Source organism: Trichoplusia ni, chromosome 18, assembly GCF_003590095.1.
Source record: "Trichoplusia ni isolate ovarian cell line Hi5 chromosome 18, tn1, whole genome shotgun sequence".
Taxonomy (NCBI): domain Eukaryota; kingdom Metazoa; phylum Arthropoda; class Insecta; order Lepidoptera; family Noctuidae; genus Trichoplusia; species Trichoplusia ni.
In genome coordinates, this window is record NC_039495.1 from 6,589,133 (window position 1) to 6,610,751 (window position 21,619).

A 21,619-nucleotide genomic window follows, 5' to 3' on the forward strand; every position below is an offset into this window, starting at 1 on the left:
GTGTCTTGCCGATTCTTCTCCATGAGAATGAAACTTTGGAATCGTGCAACTAGTCGCTACTATAACGTTTTAAAAGTGTCTGGAAAACTTGATTTTGATTTAGATCTAGCGAAGAATGAAAAACCGAGACGCAGTCACGACATTCATGGTTCCATACAAAAGGGCTAGCAAAATAATATTCATAAACTCAGTAACTAACCACATCAGTAGGAACAGACAATTGGTCACTTAAGGCGTAACCGCACGCAATCGCTCGTCGCTGGTTTACAGCAACAAACCCGATCACGTGACCCCATTTTTTAAATTTCCCGCGACTCGTAATGTCGCTGCTTCATGCAGTCGCTCGTCGCTCGTTTACAGCGACAATCTGGTCGAGCGACCCCATTTTAAACTTCCCCAAAAACAAAGCATTAATATCTATAATCTAACTGTGAACTTATAATGTAGAAACAAGTGTGATTTAAAGTTACAAAGGTACATTTTAAACTCGATAAAACTGTATAAGGAAACAAAATTATGGTTTAAACGTACATTGTGTCCATACTTTACTAATATTTATGAAATGTTTTTAAGTATTTACCTTGCCCGATTCCATTATTTACGGGAATTAATTGTTTGCAGCACCACTTATGTAATTTAAATAGACTTGTCTCGACCGCTTAATTTTTCCTTTTCTTTTCTCTATTCTGTAGTGTATTAGTTACCTATGATCTTTTTTTTTCCCAGCGACAAAGCTCAACATTTTGAGCTTTATCACTAAATATCACATGACCAGATTTGTCGCTGCTAACGAGCGACTGCAAAGGCCGTAGCTCAACATTTTCAGCTTTGTCGCTACCTTTCCTGCGACCATATTTTGTCGCTTTATCGAGACGCGGGAAATTTAAAAATGGGGTTAAGTGAATCAGATCGCGAGGGACGAGCAACCATGAGGTTACGCCTTTAGTATGAGCGAGCATTACGCAGGTAGCTTATTATATGTTCCTAAAATATTTACTTGGGTTTTCCTACTTAAAATTTCAAGTAAACAAAATATTCGCTTACCCGCGCATATCGGCTTTGCTCTTTAATCAGCTATCGATTGATGCCGAAAATATCCTCAAAATGGAAACGGCAGCGCAACAAATCTCTTGAGTTTTTTGATGTCCCGCTCCTTCTCTAACTTTCTTCGGGTCGCTTTTTAGTCTTCAGATATTATTTTACACACACGCATAATTTCAAAACACATTTCCGCCATAAGTTGACAGTTTTTTAGGGGTTCGTTCCGTAGCGGTAAAACGGAACCGGAGTAGCCCGAGATGATTTGTCACCAAACCATTTTTTTCGTGTCGAGAGCCATAAAAGCACTTGACCGGTTAATTAGTTAAATGCGAGTTCGCCGAACGTCACACCAGCGCAAGCGTGTGGGGAAGACGGACCAGTGATTCTGCGCGGGCAAGGGGCACCCCTCTACCGGCTCACACAGTGCACGTTTTCATCTCCGGACTACCCTCAAAATTGCCCCACATACCGTAGGCATACGCAAATAAATTCTTTAATTTGAAATTAAACAATAGTTACAATTGTTGGAATTTTTTATTTACAATCTTATTACATTTTACATAATATGAAGTGGAATTTGGAAAGTCGATGCGAGTAGAACACACTACAGTCATTATTCAGTTTACTAATATTCGTCACAAACGAAACTCGCACGTTTCTTACAAGGTAGTATCTATTTCGAAAAGTAAGGTTTATTAACACCCCATATTATTTGGTTACGAATTGTCTTCGAGTTATTAACAAGATGATGTACTTAAAAAGTGTACTACACAAATCTGACGTAATAGCAGAGATCTCTTTACACACATAATGTACAACACAAATAATTATACAGCTCGCTATATCAGACATTCTATGCCTAGTGAATCATACATTTAGACTCAGTCAAAATATTATAATATAATACAAGAATCAGTTGCTGCAGTTATTTTAATAATTACAATACATATGTTCACTGGGTCTCCACATTAAATACAATAAACAAACACTTGAGAGTCACACCAGCACTCATATATGGTACATACAAATGACAAAATCGTTTCAAAGAGGCAGTGTCCAAAACCACGATACTACATACATACACATAATTGTAGAGAGTGACCACTCATGGGTTGTATGACCCGCGGCACGCTGCCAAATAGTGGCAGGCGGTTATAAGTCCGTGCCGGAGTCATTCCACAAGGTTTTGGTACTTACCATTAGCAGTCTATTCGCAATTACTATACACGTAATAACAGTTACCCTCTAAAATGAGTCAATACAATATTAAGTTGGCTCGACATTAAGATTATTTAAACATTAATACTATGGAAGAAGATATGAAACTGAACCCTGAATACACATTTTCGCGTAATTCATCTTATATCTGTAGATCTATAACGAGAGGTAGGCGAGGACTTTTGAAAACATTCCACTATCTTACCTGGTTAAATCACAACACTGAAAGTTACTCCACTCGTTGCAAATGCTTTCCGTTTCATTTAAGTATTATTAATAATGTATATATTATTTTATTGAATAGGAAATCATGTATTTATCAATATATTAACGTTGACATCGATACATTTTATATTATGAAATTCATTGTAGTTCAATTAGCCTTTCGTACAGGCAAATATGGTGTGATGAATTCATCCGTCAGATACAATCAAACATCCATTAATTTACGAGTTTACAAGGCTAATCGATGTATAAACAAGTATAAAGGTAGAGACAAACTGTTCACACGTAGCACACGAAACGACGCCTAGACTGACTTCATATGAAAATTTAAACTTAGGCAACGTTGCGTGAGTTGTGTAAGTGATCAGTTTTTATCCATCCTTATTCAGATCGCGTGACTATGATCTACGATCTGTACAGACTACTAGGGTAAGGACAAGTGCAGACCAGTTTCAGCCTTATAGTTCATGTGTTTTGTGACCGACAGAGCGACAGGCGACAGTGTAAGTACCGGTAGCTTACAGCCAACAATCACAGGCAACAAAACAATAGCAAGACGATACGTTTAAGATTATCCCTGACGTCATAAAAGCAGACAATTGGAATACAGTTTAAAACCATCTTGCAATAGAAGATAATACTGCAATGTTCGGCCACCAGAGTGCAGCTCTAGCACATACAGTAAACAACCACCAAGCACCAAGTTCGCAAAGCAATATTTTTGTAACATCTACTTTTAAATGGCCGTAGGATGCCATGCCAGTAAATACAAAAATAATGAAAATTTCGGTATTATCTTCACAGAATAGTGAATACCCAGTTGTTACATTTAACACTCGGAACGACAAGCATAACGAGATTGTGTAATATGGCTGTTCATTTACTGTATGTGCTTGTCACCGTCTGCGCCGAGTTTGGCATACTTTCCCTTATTGTTTTGTTGTTACTGTTTCGCTTTCTTAAGTTTTTTTCGCTGGCTTTTAATAAAAGCTTAGTTAAGGAACCCGCGACACTGCGGCGCGCCACACAGACACGGGATCTTCTCGTCTTCGAGTGGGAACTTGTAGTCGTAGGTGATCTCCTCGTCGACGCCTATCGGTTGCTTGGAGTATATCACAATCTTCTTTTGAGACTCTATCGTTATTATCTTCGCGTAGCAGTTCGGCTGGAAAGTTAATGAGAGATTATTTGTATTTTTTTAATAGGAATGGTAGCACGTTATACAAAATATATATTAGGGTTAGGTATTATATTATTATATAAGTATTTTGCGTACTTTATTTGAATCGTAGTTTTAGCCCACAATATTACTATATCTGACTAATATTATAAACGCGAAAGTTTTGTATCTATGAATGTATGGATGTTAGTTCCACTTTCACGCAAAAATTACAGAACGGATTGAGACGAAACTTGGTACGCCGATATCTTATAACCAGGATTTAACAAATAGGATACTTTTTATCCCGATTTTACGTTCCATCATTTTCGATTTGTACCGGGCTGTTCGATTTGTCTGTATACTCACATTACAGCTATGATTAATGAACCTGGCCAGGTTCCCGCACTTGGTGGCATCGATGATGGTGTCGAGGTCGATACGGAACAGGTAGGAGCTGCCGATGCCGGTGGCCTCGTAGTGGGCTTCGCGGACGTCCGCCACGATCGGGCGGATCATCTGCCCCACGTACTCTATCACCATCTCATCCGCTGCTATAGGCTCCTGTTATGAAGAAAAACGGAAAAAAAATGATTAGTGTAATAAGAGCGAGTCATTTAATTTCTTTGTATCCGCTAGTGTCATCTCCCCTATGATACCAGTAAAGGAAGGATCTTGTGAATAAACTACAAATGCACAAGTTGGACGATTACAGGTTAAGCTACACTTGATAATGACTACGGTCCGTGACTGGAAAGTCATAACGAGTTCCACGGTATTTTGGTAGGCACTATAAATTGTGGGTACCGGCTGTCGTAACGGGGAACGATGTTGGTTACCTGAGCGAATAGACCCCAGTCGTGGATACCGGACTTGGCGAACTTCAGTTGCTTCTTCCTGAACTTGAGCTGGTTGAACTTCAACAGATCCGAGTCCGTGTCAGTACCTGGTTAACAAAAAAAAACGTCAATTGATATGTAATTTTATCTCTCTTGAACTGAAATTAGTAAATAAGAAATGTGATAGCCGAGTAAGTAGTTAAGACATGTACTAAGTCTTGGTTTTAATGTGACACAAGGAATAAATTTCTTTGAGTGGGCGTCGTTCAAAAACAAAAACGTACGTCAATATCTGCTCTTGTGACTTGATAGCTGAAGCAAATATATCATTCAACAATAGACTTTAGGTCATCACAGACGGACAGGAGCTAAGTCCAAAGAATATTTATTACGACATTCGAAAATCAACTTTAACTTTACTGTTATTAAGTGTTGTTTACCAGCAGCAGCTAGTGTTGAGCTTGTCATATTCAAACATTTCTGCACTTTATACCTATAGCATTAAGGTTCATTTTCGGTTGTGGCCGTCCCAGACTGGTACATCTGCCCTTATAAGTTCGTATGGCCTACTCACCGAAGGCAGTAAGCAGCCTCCTCTGGTTGGAGCGGGCCTCCCGCGACAGCAGCTGCATCTTGCTGGCCTTCTTGTCGTCGGTGTGGGCGTGTAGCGCGGCGGCCGAGCTGCGTCCGTGGTGGTACTTGTACTTGGCCTTCAGGCGGGCGTCCATCTTGTAGTAGCCTTCTGTACGGGCCGAGCCGCTTGAGTGACCCTGGGTTGAGAATGTAGGGGTTTTTACATTATCCAACATAATATGTTGGCTGTTTTCTAAAGTATATCAATATTAAATGTGCACATTTGAATATTTAATAATATTAAATGTTGTCTAGAGTCAATATTGTAACATTTTAAAAGAGCCTGGAAAACAGCTTGTTGAAATAAAAACATTAGATTTTGAGTTTTGAACAAAATATTGAGAATAGACTTTACTAACAAGTGAGTAGAAGCGACTAGAGAAATGATAATTGAAGGATAAATTAGTTATTTAATACTACGTGATATGTATGTTCATTAATGATTCACGGAAAAACAGTTAGCTCTTTAAATTGCAGAGTAATCAATTATTGATTTGACCAAAACTGTCGAAAATCTTTGTCAAATCCCATTTAGACAAAACATCCAGGACTCCCATACCTGCAGATCCTCATAGATATTATTATGTCGCTTGGACTTCTTCTTGGGCGGCGAGTAGCAGACGTCTGTGGGCGGGTGGTCGACCCAGTGCGTGTCGTTGAGCCAGTACCCGTGCGCGTCCTCGGCCAGCAGCGCGTCGTAGGCGCGGCGCAGGTACTCCACGTCCTCGCGGTCGATGCCGCGCGTCAGGAACTCGTACATCACTTGCATTTCCGCCATGAGGTCGCGAGCCTTGAATGTCACTTTAGGGAACATCACTTTGTCGTAGTCCGCTTCGCGAGGCTCGTACAGTCTGTTGGATATTGGAAATTAATTAATATTTTTTCATCGTAAAGATATGTACAATCTAATCTATTAAAATAAGTAGTCTTGCCCTCCTGTCATTCAAGAAACTATGTCATGATACTTTGATCAAACGATTTCGTGATTCCGATTTCAGATGACTCCTAAATGGATTCCTAATCGGAATGTCTACTCAAATTAACGAAATGTGTTTGATAATTTCGTATGCAACGAAAATATGTCAAACAGTTATTAAAATCCTTTAAAATAGGTCCTTTTATTATGAACCTTATGAATCTACATTTACGATCCATTTTCATGATTACTCTACTTTAAGCAAATTATGTTCCTAAACGTTATGTAACTATACACAGTCATACTTGTTCTGTATCTCGGCCAGCTTCTTGGGCTCGTGTTTCCTCTTGTAAGGCCGCTTGGCGTCCTTCTTGGTCTCCGGCTCCTCCACCGGCGACGCGACGGTCTCGGGCTCCGCCATCCATGTGTAACCTGGATACATCAAATTATGATACACTTGTTCCATCTACATTTGTAGCACGTTTACGATATGTCATTATAGTCATGATGAAGTAGCAGCTACATGAATGCCACGGGGAAGAATTGATAATAAAAAAATCTTAACTCAGCCATGCAGTGTTGTCATAATTATGCTTTTAGGCAGCTCATGATAAATCAGCTCATCACACAAACATTTGTCCTATATGTCCGTTATAGTAGTCAGTGCCACTAGCCCCTAGACCTACAGGCTAGTTTACAGTACTAATAAGTACAAGTATACTGAACAGTACTCAATCCTTTGCTAAATTACATTATGACTATACGTATACTGACCATGATCGTGTTGCAGATGGTTGGAAGGCCTCCTCTCGGGCCGCTCGCTGTGTTCAGGCGGCGGGCGGCAGTACGAGTGGTCCAGCGCCACCTGTGACGCCTGCGACGCTTGCGACGCCTGCGACTGCGGGGACGAGGTCTCCGATAGGGCGCTGCTACCCTGTGATATATATATTTGTTAAATATTAAAATAAAGGTTAAATGATCAGTCTTACTAAGGGGTATCGTGTTGCCCAGGTAACTGGGTTGAGGAGGTTAGATAGACAGTCGCTCTTTGTAAAACACTGGTAGCTGAAACCGGTTAGACTGGAAACCGACCACAGCATAGTTGAGAAAAAGCTAGGCTGATGATGTTGACCTTTACTCTTTTTTTTTGTTGTAATTTAGTAAGATTAAGGGCAGTCTGTAACTCATTGTCGGACTATTTGAAAAGGTATTTATATTGAATTCGCTGTTCTTAGTGTAAATCCGCCTTTAAAGTAGTCAACAGTTTCAGCCGTCTGATTTTGAGCAAGCTTTACGCACTTATTCATTATTACCTAACCGAAAATACGCTCTGCGGAGTCAATATGCCATATCGTACAATACAGTATATTTCTCGACAGCGAATAAGCATCGCTGAAGAAAAATACCATATCAGCTTCATGTTTACACTGAAGTTCACAATCGGCGGCACATTTCTATTCAGTTTGAAAGTGATCTTATACGTACATCCTTGACCCCATTGACGCTGAGCGCGGTCTCGGTGTTGCTGTGGTCGCTGCCGGACACGACGCGCGGGCGCTTGTCGGGCTTGTCGCGCGGGTCGCGCGTGCGGCGCGCGGTGAGCGGCAGCTCGTCCTCGCTGACCTCGCCGTCCTCGCGCGGGGAGCGCGGCGAGCGCCTGCCCGCATCGGGGGACTTGGCGTGGTTGCGGAGCGGACTGCTGCGGGCCTCCTCGGCTTTCACGTCCGGTTTACTGAGGAAAGGAGGTGTGTTGTTTGATATGGAGAAATTTTGTTTAATCTATATCTGATTTGTAGGCCTAAAACCGGCTTTCAGGGAGGGACTGTTACTATGCGACTGATCTATCGTCGGACCTGACAATAGACTGACGACTATTTAAATGTATAGGTAAGGTCAGCACTCGTCTGTTGTCGGTCTTGCGAGACACAAAAGGCGTAAGTACGCGGCTTTATCACGCTACGGACTATACACAGTCCAAAGACAAAATTCGTCCACTCACAGTCAGGAAACAAGCAAAGCACCCAAGCAAACACTCGTTTCCCTTCTAAACCATAATTATTATTATCACGCGAATCCTTTAATACATCGTGTAATGAGCTTACCTGTCATCTGGCGGTTTCTCAGGCAGCGGGTGCGTATCCGTCTCCAACTTCTTTCTTTGCTCTTCGAGGAACTCCCTTTCGATCTGTTCCATATATTCTGTATTGCGTCTTCTTCTCTCCTGTAAAATCGAATAATTATTATTATTATTCAAAACAATTAACCAAAAATAACATGCGTAAGTGACCTTGCACTTGACTCAACGGTAAACTTTCAACATGGATTTTCGACAACCATACGACATCCAGGATAAATTAAGACATATCTTTGGTATTCTCTGAACGGCCAACGCACACGCCTATTTACTTTATAATAATCTCTACATATTATTTCACTTTGTACCAATCAGCTTCTTCAAAAAACAACCTTCACTTAATATCAATAAGGTCTACATCAGCTCTATTTGACCACGTACCTGGTACTCCCTCTCCTCCTCTGAGTCTGAGTACACGCGGTCTAGCAGCAGGTCTCGCGGCGGGCTGGCGGCTGCGGGCGCCTCGCCACCAGAGCCTGAGCCTTCCCAGGCTTCCATTTGAGGGATAGGAGTCTTTTCTGTAATAATATCATGTGTATTGGAAAACTGAAATTTTGTTATAGGGTGGGAGCAAGGTTAACAAATTAAAGTACAAATCAGAATTCGTTGCATTTTAAGGTTGCTGTTTTTTGAATAAACGCCATAACATAAATAACATTATTGCATACTTTTACAGCGATACCTTGCCTTACATTGGGACAGAATGATCTGAGCATATTATAAATACTTTTTTCTCTAATTCGATAGTTTACTTCAACTTGGCTGTAAGAGGGAGCTTAAGGTCAATGATAAGTTTAATAACATTTGAATTTCCTTCAGCCTAGATAAGTCATTATAAATTCTCAGTTAAATAAGTCGTATCTTACCTCTTCTGCTCTGTTCCTCCTCACTGTCTGATGACGACGAGTACACTCGCCTTAGCCTCTCCTTGTTTGAAACCACCTTGAGCTGCAAACAAAACACACACAAATATACAAACCTATTTAAAAAAGCTAAGATTATTCTACATGACGAGAATATCTGCGGATCTTTCTCATGCTTTCTTGGGTAACACCCAGAATAAACCATCCGCTTTCATGTTTTATGTCTAACGGAGGACTAAACATAATTTCAAGAGATTATCCAATAGATAGACTTCCTTATTGGAGGGGGAGTACTTAGGTACTCCTTATACTTTTGGTCATCTACACCTTAGGTAAGTTCTAATTGATACAAATAAAAAACAAGGTTGGATATGTTATTCGGGTGACACCATTTTCCTGATCCACAGACAGTCCCGCCGAACACAGATGCACTAGCACTTCTACTGCGACTAAACGACCATCTAAGTAACAATTGAGGATGTCTGTTACCATTTTTCTCCAAAGCGGCTTATCGTTCTCAACCGCCTGGGAGGGCTGCAATGTAATGTTACATGTTTAAAACGTTCACGCTGAGGTTGTTATGAACAATGTGGATGGGTACTGATTTAGTATGCATGTATCATGAAAAAGGTTTTTAATGAAGCAGGATGATAATGGACATGATATGCGAAAGGGCAATTGAAAGTATCAGCTTGTGTTACTACTGCAGGAACAACCCTGCTTGTAAACTTCCATACATATTAAATGATACGGTTTATTGTCGCGGTTCACTGTATGTATCCGGATTGAAGTCGAAGTTCGACTCACAGCGCCGCCGCAGCGCCAGCTCATGTTTAAGGACTCTAGTTAGGTCGGAAACTAGTCGGGCAATTCCGATAAATACGCGTGAATAAACCGTTGCATCATTTAATAATGAATCTTCCTCACGAATGTTACTATAAAATATTATAACACATAGTTCATTCGTTTTTGTTTTTAGACCCAATAACTCAAGTATGTTGAGCATTAGGTAGAATGAAGTTAATGAACGAATGTCAAAGGAAGCCTTATAATGAAATGATTAACACAGTATTAGTTTACATTGACTGACACAGAATGATATAATGTGATTTTTTGGCTACGTCGCCAAACAAACTGCCGAACTCAAGATTCAAGATTTTTATTGATGAACTTAACCTTTATTTCGATACTCCATGTAACGGAAACATTTTAAATCGCAAACAAGCTCGAATTTGCGACTACTGACTACACGCACAGTCGCTTCACCGATAAAGTTACCGAGATCACTGAGAGTTCAAATCTTTCCATTACATTTGTTGAACGTTTTATGTCAAGTTTCAAAACCAATTAGGTGATCTCGAGACGTAAAGTTAAGTAAACCATTGTCAACAAATAATTTAAATTTGTAGTATGTTTGTTATTAAACCAGGTTTTAATCTCCCAGTAAACAACTAATTTTATAAAGATCATAAGTATGTGTACCTCAGCCTCATCGAGTTCGGAGTCGTCATCTGTGTCGGAGTAAATGCGTGGCGCCGAGCCTTTGCGCTCCGAGCCCGATGACGATGACCGGCTGGATGATGATGATGATGATGATCTGGAATAACAAGAAGCCGTTAGACCTTATTTTACTGTTTCTTTTACTACAATGCTGGGTCGCTATCAGCAGAACACTTAACTAGTACAACGAGGAGCTCGTGGCTAAGCTATAACCGCATAACTGAATAGATCATAGGTTAAGCTACGCTTGACGCGGTTGTTCCGTAGATGGGTGACCATCTTTGTCATAAGGAGCTCCTCCGTGTTTCGAAAGGCATGTTAAATAATATGATGATGACTTAACTAGTACAACTCGGTATGTGGCAAAATCGTTTTTTTTTGTTATAAATTTTTGATATTACAGCCAATTGACAGACTTTTCCGCCATTTTATTTTCTCTAAATTCGCGATCATGGACGATAAATGCTGAGCGGCAACCTTAAGTTGTATATAAAAGTATCACTGACCTTGAGGAACTGCTGGATTGCCGCCGTCGACTTCTGGACAAGTAGGATCCTGTCGTTCTGTTTCTAGGGCTCGTCGGTACCTCCTTCTCTTCATCAGAGTTCTGAACCATCTCCTCCTACAAACACATTAGAATAAAGAATATGTAATATTTGTTGTTTTTAAAGATCGCAGTTTGTCATTTTTCTTAAACCTAATCTGAAAGCCATTAAGTATGTCCAGAAATTCCCCACCCCGGGGATGTAAGGAGACATTGACGATTATTTATAATAATTCAATAGTATGGGCAAATTTCAAGTTCAGACAGGACTAACTGGACTAGTGACTGTTTGGAAGATCAATACGCTTTAAAAACAAGACTACTGAGATTTCTGACCAAAATTTTAAATATTTCCATTACACTACTCCGACGTACAAAAGAGTTACAATTTTGAAAATCTGACGTCCCCATTCCAGTATTGTTTACTTGACAAACACACATCCTTTTGATACTGAGAGAAGTACCTCTAATTTTACCTCAACATACAATATAGATAAAAGTATCCTATTTACCTGATCACTTAGCCTCTTGGAGGAGTCGTCATCCATGAACACGGGTGATGGTATCTTCCTCTTGCGTCGGAAGCTGGGCATCTTGGGGATGGTGGCTCGCAGGCCCAGCCCAATCCCGGCCCCGTAGCCACCCAACTCCAGGCCGAGGTCCCGAGACTCCATTATGGATTTTATTGAGTCCACAGCCTCCTCTTTCTTTGTTGGAATTTCCTGCTAATGGTAATAAGAGTTTCTTTTATGTTTTGGCAGCAAAGGATCTTAAAAGAAAGGGTGCCTATAGTATAAAACTGAGACATTTTGTCTAGCTTGACTTGGAGTCATGCATCAATAAAATTCTTCGTTTTCTGCAAATATATGATTTAGTTTAAAACAATAAGAACAAAATGCCGAAATTGGAGCAATTTAGAACTTTTTACTCGTTAACATACGTCATCCATGAACACCGGTGTAAAACGCGAACATAAATATACAATTGAATCCAACACACATTTGGGTCCTACGTTTTTCGAGAGCAGAAGATAAAATTAGTAATAGTTAACAACAAGCAAACTTGTCAAAATTCAAATATTCTCATCCTAAAATAATAATACTATCCTTACCCAACACCATAAGCTAATAACATCATGAAATATACTTACAGGAGCTGCCTGTACCTGTATAGGCTGACTAGCATCCTCCTTCGGTTTCGGCTGTCTGATCTTGCGGCTCTGCTCGTCCCACCACACCTCAAAGCTCTTGAACGCTGTGCTCTCTATCATCTTCTTGTTGAAGTCCTTCTTAAGTATTTGCTTCAGTTCTGCTGTCACTCGTTCTATTACGCTGTTGATTGTTGGGTAGTATGGGTTGTCAAGCTCCTGTTGAGAAGGATTTTGATAAAGTGAATCATGACATGTTCGTTGTATGTATTACCGGTGATAATTCGGTATTCGATAAAACACCTCGACCAACATTTAACACATATGATTGTAATTAATATATAATAATTTAATACATGTTGCATCTTATTTCTTTACAGTGAAATATAACATTACGTATCATACAAAATACTATGATTTTAGTGTATTTATGATTTTCATTGGATATTAGAGCCATTAGCACCGGCGCTTTTTAGCATCTTTGTAATGCTTTTGTAGGAGCCTTTTATCGCCGTCGACTACTTAACATAGGTATTAAGTACTCGATGGCGATAAGTTAATATAACATGTGTCCATATATTACCTGTGCAGGATGGTTGGTGTCGGCGTACGGCGGGTAGTGATGCGGCAACAGCGGCGGCGCGGCCAGCGAGCTGCCGTAGGCCAGCGCCGCGCCCGCCAGCCCCGCGCCCGCGCCCAGCCCCGCGCCCAGCCCCGCGCCCAGCCCCGCGCCCAGCCCCGGGGCCGCGTAGCCCGGCGGGGGGTACGCTGGAGATCCAAACAAGGAAATTAGCACATATTCAGATGTGGTAGTAAGTGTTGGTAAGTTTTAGGGTCAAAAATATCTCCAGCTTCAAGTGCGGTCACCTTCGCAGAGCCCAGACTCAGATGTGGGACCGTATGTTATAGGGTCAGAAATGCGTTCAGCTTCAAGTGCGTTCACCTTCACAGAAAGCGGCGACTACACAGGAAAATTAAAAACATGGAAAAAGACGCCCCTTGGCTTCCCATACGCTGATTGCGATTATGTATTTTGATCGCGGATCGCAATCTCGAGATTGGCAGTATAGGGTACTTTGGGAATTAATTATTCTGTAAAGAAAAGTTGTTTTATTGTATGAACAGAATTGGTATAGGACTAACTTAGTATTTTCGTTAAGCTTTGTTTAAGTATCTGTTTGTAAGTATTGTCACCTGTAGGTGGCCACATAGGTTGGTAGTAATGTGGATGCGGGGCGGCCGCCGGCGGGTAGTAGTACGCGTCCGCCGGCACTTGCTCCTCGATCTTAGCCTCCGTCGACGACAGCGATGATAGCGACATCTGTAGGTAAAATAATGTTTTAAATTTCATGTTAAGATTTTCAATGTATACTGTATGGTACAATGCTCACCATCTTTTTTATAGTCCATTGGATAGATGTATGAAAACATAAATCTATTATAAACCATATTATAGAGCAAACTAATGGGAGGCATTAACGGTACGGACCGAGCGATTTATAGTAAAGGACTATAAAGTTATTTAACCTGGCAATAGTGGCGCTAGGGGTACTCTCATTACTACAAAAGCTGACAAATTTATTGGCCTTTTAGTTCCAACATCAGTCACCGGCAAAAATAAATTAATGTTACTTTCCTAAAAGGTTCACACGAGTTCAAACATCTTTATCCAACAGTCCCAGAAAGGAGTTAGAATGACTGGACTAAACATTCCGAATATCGTCCTATAACGGCGCAAACCGGTCAAGATGAGCCCTTATCTCATATATCCCTGCTTCTGAAGTCCTCACCACGAACATCAAAGTTTACCTGGTCATCGTCCAAGTTATCCTGGTTCTTGTCTTGTTCCGCGGCGGGAGAGCGTTTCGGTTCCTCGCCTGTCAGCAGCTCGTCTTCGGAGGACGATATGTCGGAACCGATCTTGTCGAGCTGCGGTAACTTCTTACGGGGAGGGGCGGGCGCCGCGTTCGGTTTCTATAGAGAGAACAGTACATATAATTTTGTAGAAACTTATTTTGAGTAATCGTAAATATTGGATATTATGTGTAGATTGGTTGATCTATATCATAATATATTACTTTAATTTTGTAATGTTTTGAAGTTTCTTTTCCTGAACCCCGAAGCAAAAACAGAGGTGTTATAAGTTTGACTGTCTGTTTGTCTGTGGCATCATAGTTTTTTTTTATGTATTATTAAGATATGCACTACACAAAATAGTTTACTATGTCATTAACCTACCGAATTAAGTTAATTGTTGTTTAGTGCACTCACAACAAACTTAACATTCATGCGTTGATTACTTGTTTGATACATTTCATTGTATCGAAGAGGTAATCTCACCTTTTCCACAGAGTGATGAAGGCAGTCGAGGTAGATCTCCCGCGACAGATACGGCGAGGGCGTCGTGGAGAGGGGCTCGGGGTCCACGTCCTTGTTTGAGCTCAGCGATATTATACTCTCACGGTCATCGCTAATGGAACCTGGTACAGAAAAACTGGGGTTTAGATCAAGTTCTTGAATAACAGGTAATGTAGTGCCCTGTTTAGTAAGCGAAGTTGCATGAGTCAGATAAAAATGAGACTCAAGTGGGTTACTGAAAACGATCTCAGTTATGTTTAAAAAAAGTACGTCACTAATCAAAATTGGGGTTATTGAGTGCCTGTGCGACCTCCTCAACCCAGTTACCTGGACAACACGATACCTCTTAGTCAGACTAATCAGACTTTTTAAGTACGACTGTCAAAGATAACAAGGGCCGAAAATTCAACGCTTCCGTAACGTCACCAATCCACGGACCGACCGTATCAAGCGTAGCTTAACCTGTGATCGATCAACTTTTGCAGTTGCAGCGCTGCCACGAGCTCCTCTACTAGTGTTGTGTATGACTGTTAAAAGATAGTGTTATACGAGTGTGTTACCGTCATCGTCGGAGGGCGGGTTGTGCGTGTCGATGTCCGGTATGTTGGCGGGCATGCGGTCGTCGTCCTCCTCCTCGGACGAGATGCCGAGCGACAGAAACGGCGGCGCCAACCCACCACCTGTCGACGCGCCCTTCAGCAGCATCGCTATCCTGTGGAGAACAGGATTAGGTATAAGATGACTGGATTTGTTTACAGAAACGATCGAGAAAGTTATAAATGTATGCAATTTGCGATTGGATGTTAGAAGAAACTAATTACATTCTGTACTAGTCTAGAATAGTAAATTATTATGCATGTCATTCTTCTCAAGATTTCAATAACATATAAACCTTCTATTTAACTTGACTTGAGATCAAGTTAGCGCATGATATACAACTATTCATTTTGATGTCCTGCAAAATTGCATACGCGACGCCAAACTCTTTCCAAAAGCAAACGCCAAAGTTAATAATTTTACTTTCAGTACTAAGTTGTTAGGGACATCATATAATACCTGGTATCCAGATCAAAATTCTTGGGTTCCTCGGCAGGTGGCGGCGGCTTGGGCTCCGGTTCCCTGCTATCTGTAGTATCTTCTGGAGGGCGGGGCTCCACTACCTCAACTTTAGGCTCCACAGGAACTTCCTATATAATAATTTCTATCAATTGTGAGGGCTCATTTGAAATTTGCAGGCTTGAAGAAAGTGTATTTGACAGTGCTTGCAATTCTAGGACCATGGAGGAGCAAGGAGCTGAAATTATCATTGATTGATTGATGTAAACTGTTAATATAAGCTGCGAATCTGGTTAATCTATGATGCTGTAGTGATTTTTAAAACAAACCTGTATTCGTTTCGTTTCTAATTACATAACTTACAATACTAGCAAAACGTGCAAATCATGCAGTATTTTAAATTAAATATCAATAACGTTGAGTATCGTTACTTGTTTCTTTATAGATTGACCTTGCATAAAAGAACCAACAACTCCACAACACTTAAGCTACATCCGACTAGTAACATACAGGAACTCAAAGAAGTTCGAAACCAGTAAAGGCTAAAGTCGGTTATCAGAGAATCGTGTGAGTAAGGCCTTATAACATCAATTATGCAAACAAAATTCAACTTTATTCACGTGCATCATGATACAATTCACAGCTAACAAAAACACTTCGCAATGCAAATTATTTGTAGCACAGGCAGTGATACATGCTAAAAAAGTTAGTAAACATGCAGGTGATATGATATTGTCTATGCCATGCGGGGAATGACCTATACTTACCTTCATAATTATAAATACCGATAAATAAATACCAAGTTACCTAGCATACAACATAGTGCAGTTTTGTGCAATAATAATAATTCTAAGTACATAATTGTTGTGCAATTGTCCATATACCAACGCAACTACATAACTACAGATATTCTGTTCCATCACATTTAATACTTTTATGTTTTAAGCTTACATTTACAACAAGATTCGTTTATTTTTATATATTTTTAAGCAGCTTATTTATACATGTCATAGGTTGACAAATTTAACAATTATTTGACCGAATGAAAAAGTTCAAACGCCGCCTCTCATATGAATTTTATCAGAAGCGAAATAAAATTACGATTTTCGGGCATTTGCATCTGGTCTGATCAAATTTATGTAAAATGTAAACTAAGCATGAATACTAAAATAAACTCCTCAGAATTTCACTTGTAATATTCTTAGAAATTGCATCGAGGCCATAGATTTTAGGAGTTTTATTCAAAAATCCTTTAATAAATAATGAAATCGTTTACTCACGGGTGCAATCCCGATACATACGGGAGAGTAAACCATTACATACATTTAATAAAGAATCATCCTCCTAAAAATTACTCTAAAAATCCGTTGTAAACATAAGCTTTAACAATGAGAACAAGCTAATACAATACACTAATCGTACTAGTGCGTAGTGCATGTAGAGGCAAGCGTTGTCCGACCTTGTCCTTGTCTTTGTCGCGGCGTTCCTTGGGCTCGGGGGAGGGCGCGTCCCGCTGGGCGGGCGTGGTCGGCGCCACCCACACAGGCGTGGCCGACGAACGACGCTCCAGCTTTATGTTATATCGATACCAGTTTATATTGTGACCACGGTAAGCATCAATGTTGTATACTTACCTAGATTTATGGATTTTTTGTTTATATTTCTAGGTTTATATCATATATGTATATGATAGAATAACGACATATTTTTTTGGAATTGTAAAACAATTGGCTTAATAATATTATACAAATAATAAGGAACTCGTCGTATGAATCTAATCTATACGAATAGATGTAAGACTTATTGTAAGTACAATTTTCATTCAATAATGAAGAAATTAAAAATGACAGAAAATTTGATATTATTTACGTTTTACGCCCTATATACAATCTATATTTTTTTTTCTATATAATTTTGTTTCAAATCGGAGACTGATATCAAAATTGCTATAAATATATACAGAATGGCTAAGCAAAGTATAAATGGTGTGGGCAGTGCTAACGCTGTCGAATGAGTCCCAAGTGATGATGATGATGTAATGAGACCCGCTGTCAAGCCGAGCTGTTAGTATCAGTACACTCACTGTCATAAAGACATCAAATAACACACATTAGGTATATTATTATCATCAAAACAGTTGCAGGACAAATGTATGGACCTTATGTATGGTTTTTTAATGTTGAATTTCGCACTGAACATGAAATACAGTTCTAAAACCGCAATTGGTACTTTTTTTTCTTGTGAACTACCTATAGTGTATTCTATAGTGCAATCAATATCTTTCATCAGTTTCGATTTCACGAAATCGAGTAATCAATTCTTTTGATGTAAGTTTCACGCATTGCAAGGAACCAGTTTACGCCAAAGATAAATTGGTTTTTGATGTGAGTGGTGATGGTACTTACATGTGAGTGGTGGTGGGAGGTGTGGTGAGGATGTCGCCAGTCCCCCCACCACATGCTGCTGCCACCCGCCGCCGCACCAGCGCTGTAACTGTAGCCGTAGCTGCAGGGATAAAAACGGAACCAAATTGATTAATAACGGCATTCAATCGAAATTTATATTTAAAACTAGATTTAAATTATTTCATGGTATCATTTATGCTCAATATCATAATAGGACGGACATATCAAAAGATAATAAATATCGGAGATATTTTATATATCAATAGAAATATACAGTTTTTGACTTTAAAATATCAAAATTTACTAAACTTTCAAAATGAAAGGATTTTTGTATCCTTTCATTTTGAAAGTTTAGTAAATACTATTACAAAAGAACAGTCAAGTAAAAGCGACAGTAATTAGTGTAATTACATGATTTGCAGGACATGCTTTTTCTAAATTAAAATAGTATAAATTACCTCTGTTGATAGTAAGGGTCGTAGGGCAAGGCAGCGGGCGGTGCGTGCGGCGCGTGCGGGGCGTGCGTGGCGTGCGGCGTGTGCGGCGTGTACGGCACGTCCGGCGCGTGCGACGCGCTCGGGTACGGGGCCTCGCTCGTCTCGCTCGTGCCGCGGGCGTAACGCTCGCGGTAACGCTCCCTACACAGAGGTTAAAAAATAAAAAAAAAACATACTAAAATTATTATAGAAGTAAATCATAAAGCTTAAAAATCGCTAGTTACTAAAAAAATCAAACACACTCATAGTAACAAAACGCAAACACAAAAAATTAAGTTAGTTTTACCTTCGCCGGCATTTCCTCTTACACCGTTTGCTTGGAAAATAGCAGTTTATAATTAGGATTAAATGCATATGATTATTTACACAAAATTACAAACTATAGTAGGTACCTAACACCATCATATGATATTAGTTGAAGTACTCACGGATATGATATTGTCTGTCTCTTCAATATTCTCGTCTTCTTAATTAAAAATAGCGTACCGTACTTCAGTTATTAGAATTCACCCAGTCAGAATTAATTTTATTTATATTATTAACCACAATACTCAGTGAAAACAGTTACCGGTCTCGATCTCTGTCGCGGTCCCTATCCTTGTCCCTGTCTCGCTCGCTCCTGCTGCGGTGCCTGTGTCGGTACTCTCGCTCTTCGTCCGACCACCGCTGGTTGCTGTCGCTGTGCTCAACCTCCTTGTACGAAGCGTGAGTGCGAGGGTACGGCTCCTTGGAAGGACAATTCGTTATGTCTATTGTGCTTGGGAATCTATATACAGCTATTTTTGTAACAAACTTTTCATTTAAAATAGTCACAGGGTTTTTAACAAAGATCCTATTGACTTATTTGATAAAAACCGATTTAAATAAAATCAAATCCATTAATTTTTTGTCACAGGTAAAATATAGTTGTTACGAGTTGAATTATTGTATCACTTGTATCCTCGTTTGATAAAACTTAACACTGGTTTGGGCATTTGATTTGAAGCACCTTTAAATGGTTCCCAAATAACATGAAATATCGTAATAATGAGTACTCACCTTTTCAGTGATCTTAGTTTCTTCTAATCTTTTACTGAGTGTAGGATCCACCTTTGGAGGCCGCACTTCTTCAGCAACTACTGGGGGCTTGACAACCGTAGCGACAGGCGGGGGCTTCTTGTCAACAGTCTTATTTTCGAACATTTCGTGAACTTTCTTACCAAAAGCATCGTGGAAGACATCAAGCACCTAAAATATTCATTTAAGATTAATTTAAAAACAAATTGGAACCACAATACCTAGTGTAACATTATCTCCGATGGTTTAATTGCAATCCTAAGCATATAATTTTTATTATATCTTTCTTCCATGTATTTAAGTAAGTTTATTTATTAAACATGATAAAACCTCTACTTCTTATTTCTAAGGTAATATCAAATAGAGGAACTAAACTGTTTACCTCTAAGGTACTACATTCCATGTACTTTAGCATTTTTAAGTCCCTAAAAATATGTTTACTTACTTATAATAGGACACTGTATTATAATATGAACTGTTGCTCTGCATGTTAATTTAATTGTTTTTAATTCAAATTGCATTTGACCCTTATCAATTGGAAGTCACATTTCCCAACAGGCCAAAGTACTTAAATTGTGAATTTATACATAAGTTATGTAAACAAAATAATTTTCACAACAATTTTTCTGAACATGTATGAATTGCATCATTGTAACATTTATGAAAATACTCTTACCTGGCCCATGACTGATTTTCCATTATATTTTTCTATGCATTGCTTTGCATGTTTTACATCTTGAAACACTACTCTTGCAAATCCCAAATGCCTGTTTGTAACTGGATGGTAATATATTATCAATTCCTCATACGGACCAATCTTATTCATCATGTCCGACAAAAATGTTTTATCTATGTTGTCATTCAAATTTGCTATAGTTATTTCCAATTGTGGAGGTGTTCCTACATAATTATTATCTATTTTAAACCTGGAAAGCAAATAAATACATTTTAAAATTCCCACTCCAAACAAAAACTTTATGTTGGCACTACTGTCAGAAATGTTAAAATAAAAACAAAGGAGATTTTATCCAAAATTACATTTATCTAACTGTATTCACTTAATTTATAGCTATTTATCTGTATATTCAATCTAAAACAGCATAAAAATTCACACATAACCTGACTCTATTATAAGTATAAGCCGAGTAGTGACTTTTAGAAAACTTATAAGATTTATAGCTACAAATGTCCACAAAATAAGTTTAGAAGATCAAATTTACACAATTGTATCATAATTTACTTATTTATAACGACTTAATTTGATTTTGACACAATTATAGAAGCATTTGTCATCAAATAATGAAATGTTTTGATAATGTCAAATAACGCTTGACAATACAACAAATTGTAAAAGTTGGGTACCTAGGGACAGGTAAATCAGCTGGTTCTAGTCTATTCCAGATCCTCGAAAGCTGTGAGCGAGGATCTCTGCACTGTACAGGTGGATATGAGGCATCTCCAGGAACACTACCATCATATCTGTACAGTTTATTTGCTCCCTTCACCAGAAATGGGTCCATGAGCAGTTTGTAGTTTTTAGGTGCTTTGTGAAGCACCGCATTGTGACCTGGAGTTTTATGCTCCATTCCTCCATTCATTCTGCAAGACAAAACAGTAATAATGTTTTATAAAACATAACCTCAACATTTACAACAAATAATCTTTCTACATAATAATCAATTACAGGGACTTCTGGACTGTATCAGAAATTCGAAAATTACGTGTAAAACCATCACCTTTCTATTAGAACGAACCTGAAATGTTTATAAAACAATATGTTAGGATATCGTATAGATTCCAGTTTTTTGTCGAATACTCGATGTTTGACGCAAAGCCATTCTAAGCCATGTATCAATTACAATTTTGCTAATTTAAATTACACAGCAGCAATCAGAATTATTTTTATTTAACACCACAATATCGAAATATAAAATAATTTTCTACAGCAAGCTCTCTCCATGGTGACGACCAGTTCAGAGCTGACTAGTAGATAAAAACATACTTACTTTCTATTCTATTACATATGAA

The 21,619-nt window shown here is 39.2% G+C and overlaps 1 protein-coding gene across 1 annotated transcript; it reads right to left on the minus strand.

The window, feature by feature from the left end:
• Nucleotides 1-1,556: 1,556 nt before the first annotated feature.
• On the minus strand, nucleotides 1,557-21,579 carry LOC113503142 (histone-lysine N-methyltransferase SETD1). Its single transcript, XM_026884961.1, has 29 exons — nucleotides 21,346-21,579; nucleotides 20,954-21,190; nucleotides 20,268-20,517; nucleotides 19,574-19,762; nucleotides 19,104-19,261; nucleotides 18,497-18,676; nucleotides 18,039-18,138; nucleotides 17,093-17,203; nucleotides 15,634-15,764; nucleotides 15,138-15,289; nucleotides 14,560-14,699; nucleotides 14,029-14,193; nucleotides 13,414-13,540; nucleotides 12,803-12,987; nucleotides 12,238-12,438; nucleotides 11,585-11,794; nucleotides 11,035-11,150; nucleotides 10,511-10,625; nucleotides 9,032-9,113; nucleotides 8,547-8,683; nucleotides 8,134-8,252; nucleotides 7,517-7,763; nucleotides 6,806-6,965; nucleotides 6,337-6,463; nucleotides 5,675-5,966; nucleotides 5,057-5,252; nucleotides 4,483-4,589; nucleotides 4,013-4,207; nucleotides 1,557-3,649 (listed from the first exon to the last, which is right to left on the minus strand). Exons 2-29 carry the CDS (start codon nucleotides 21,187-21,189, stop codon nucleotides 3,476-3,478), a joined length of 4,602 nt encoding a protein of 1,533 aa, XP_026740762.1. The 5' UTR covers nucleotide 21,190; nucleotides 21,346-21,579; the 3' UTR covers nucleotides 1,557-3,475.
• Between the last annotated feature and the right edge of the window lie 40 nt (nucleotides 21,580-21,619).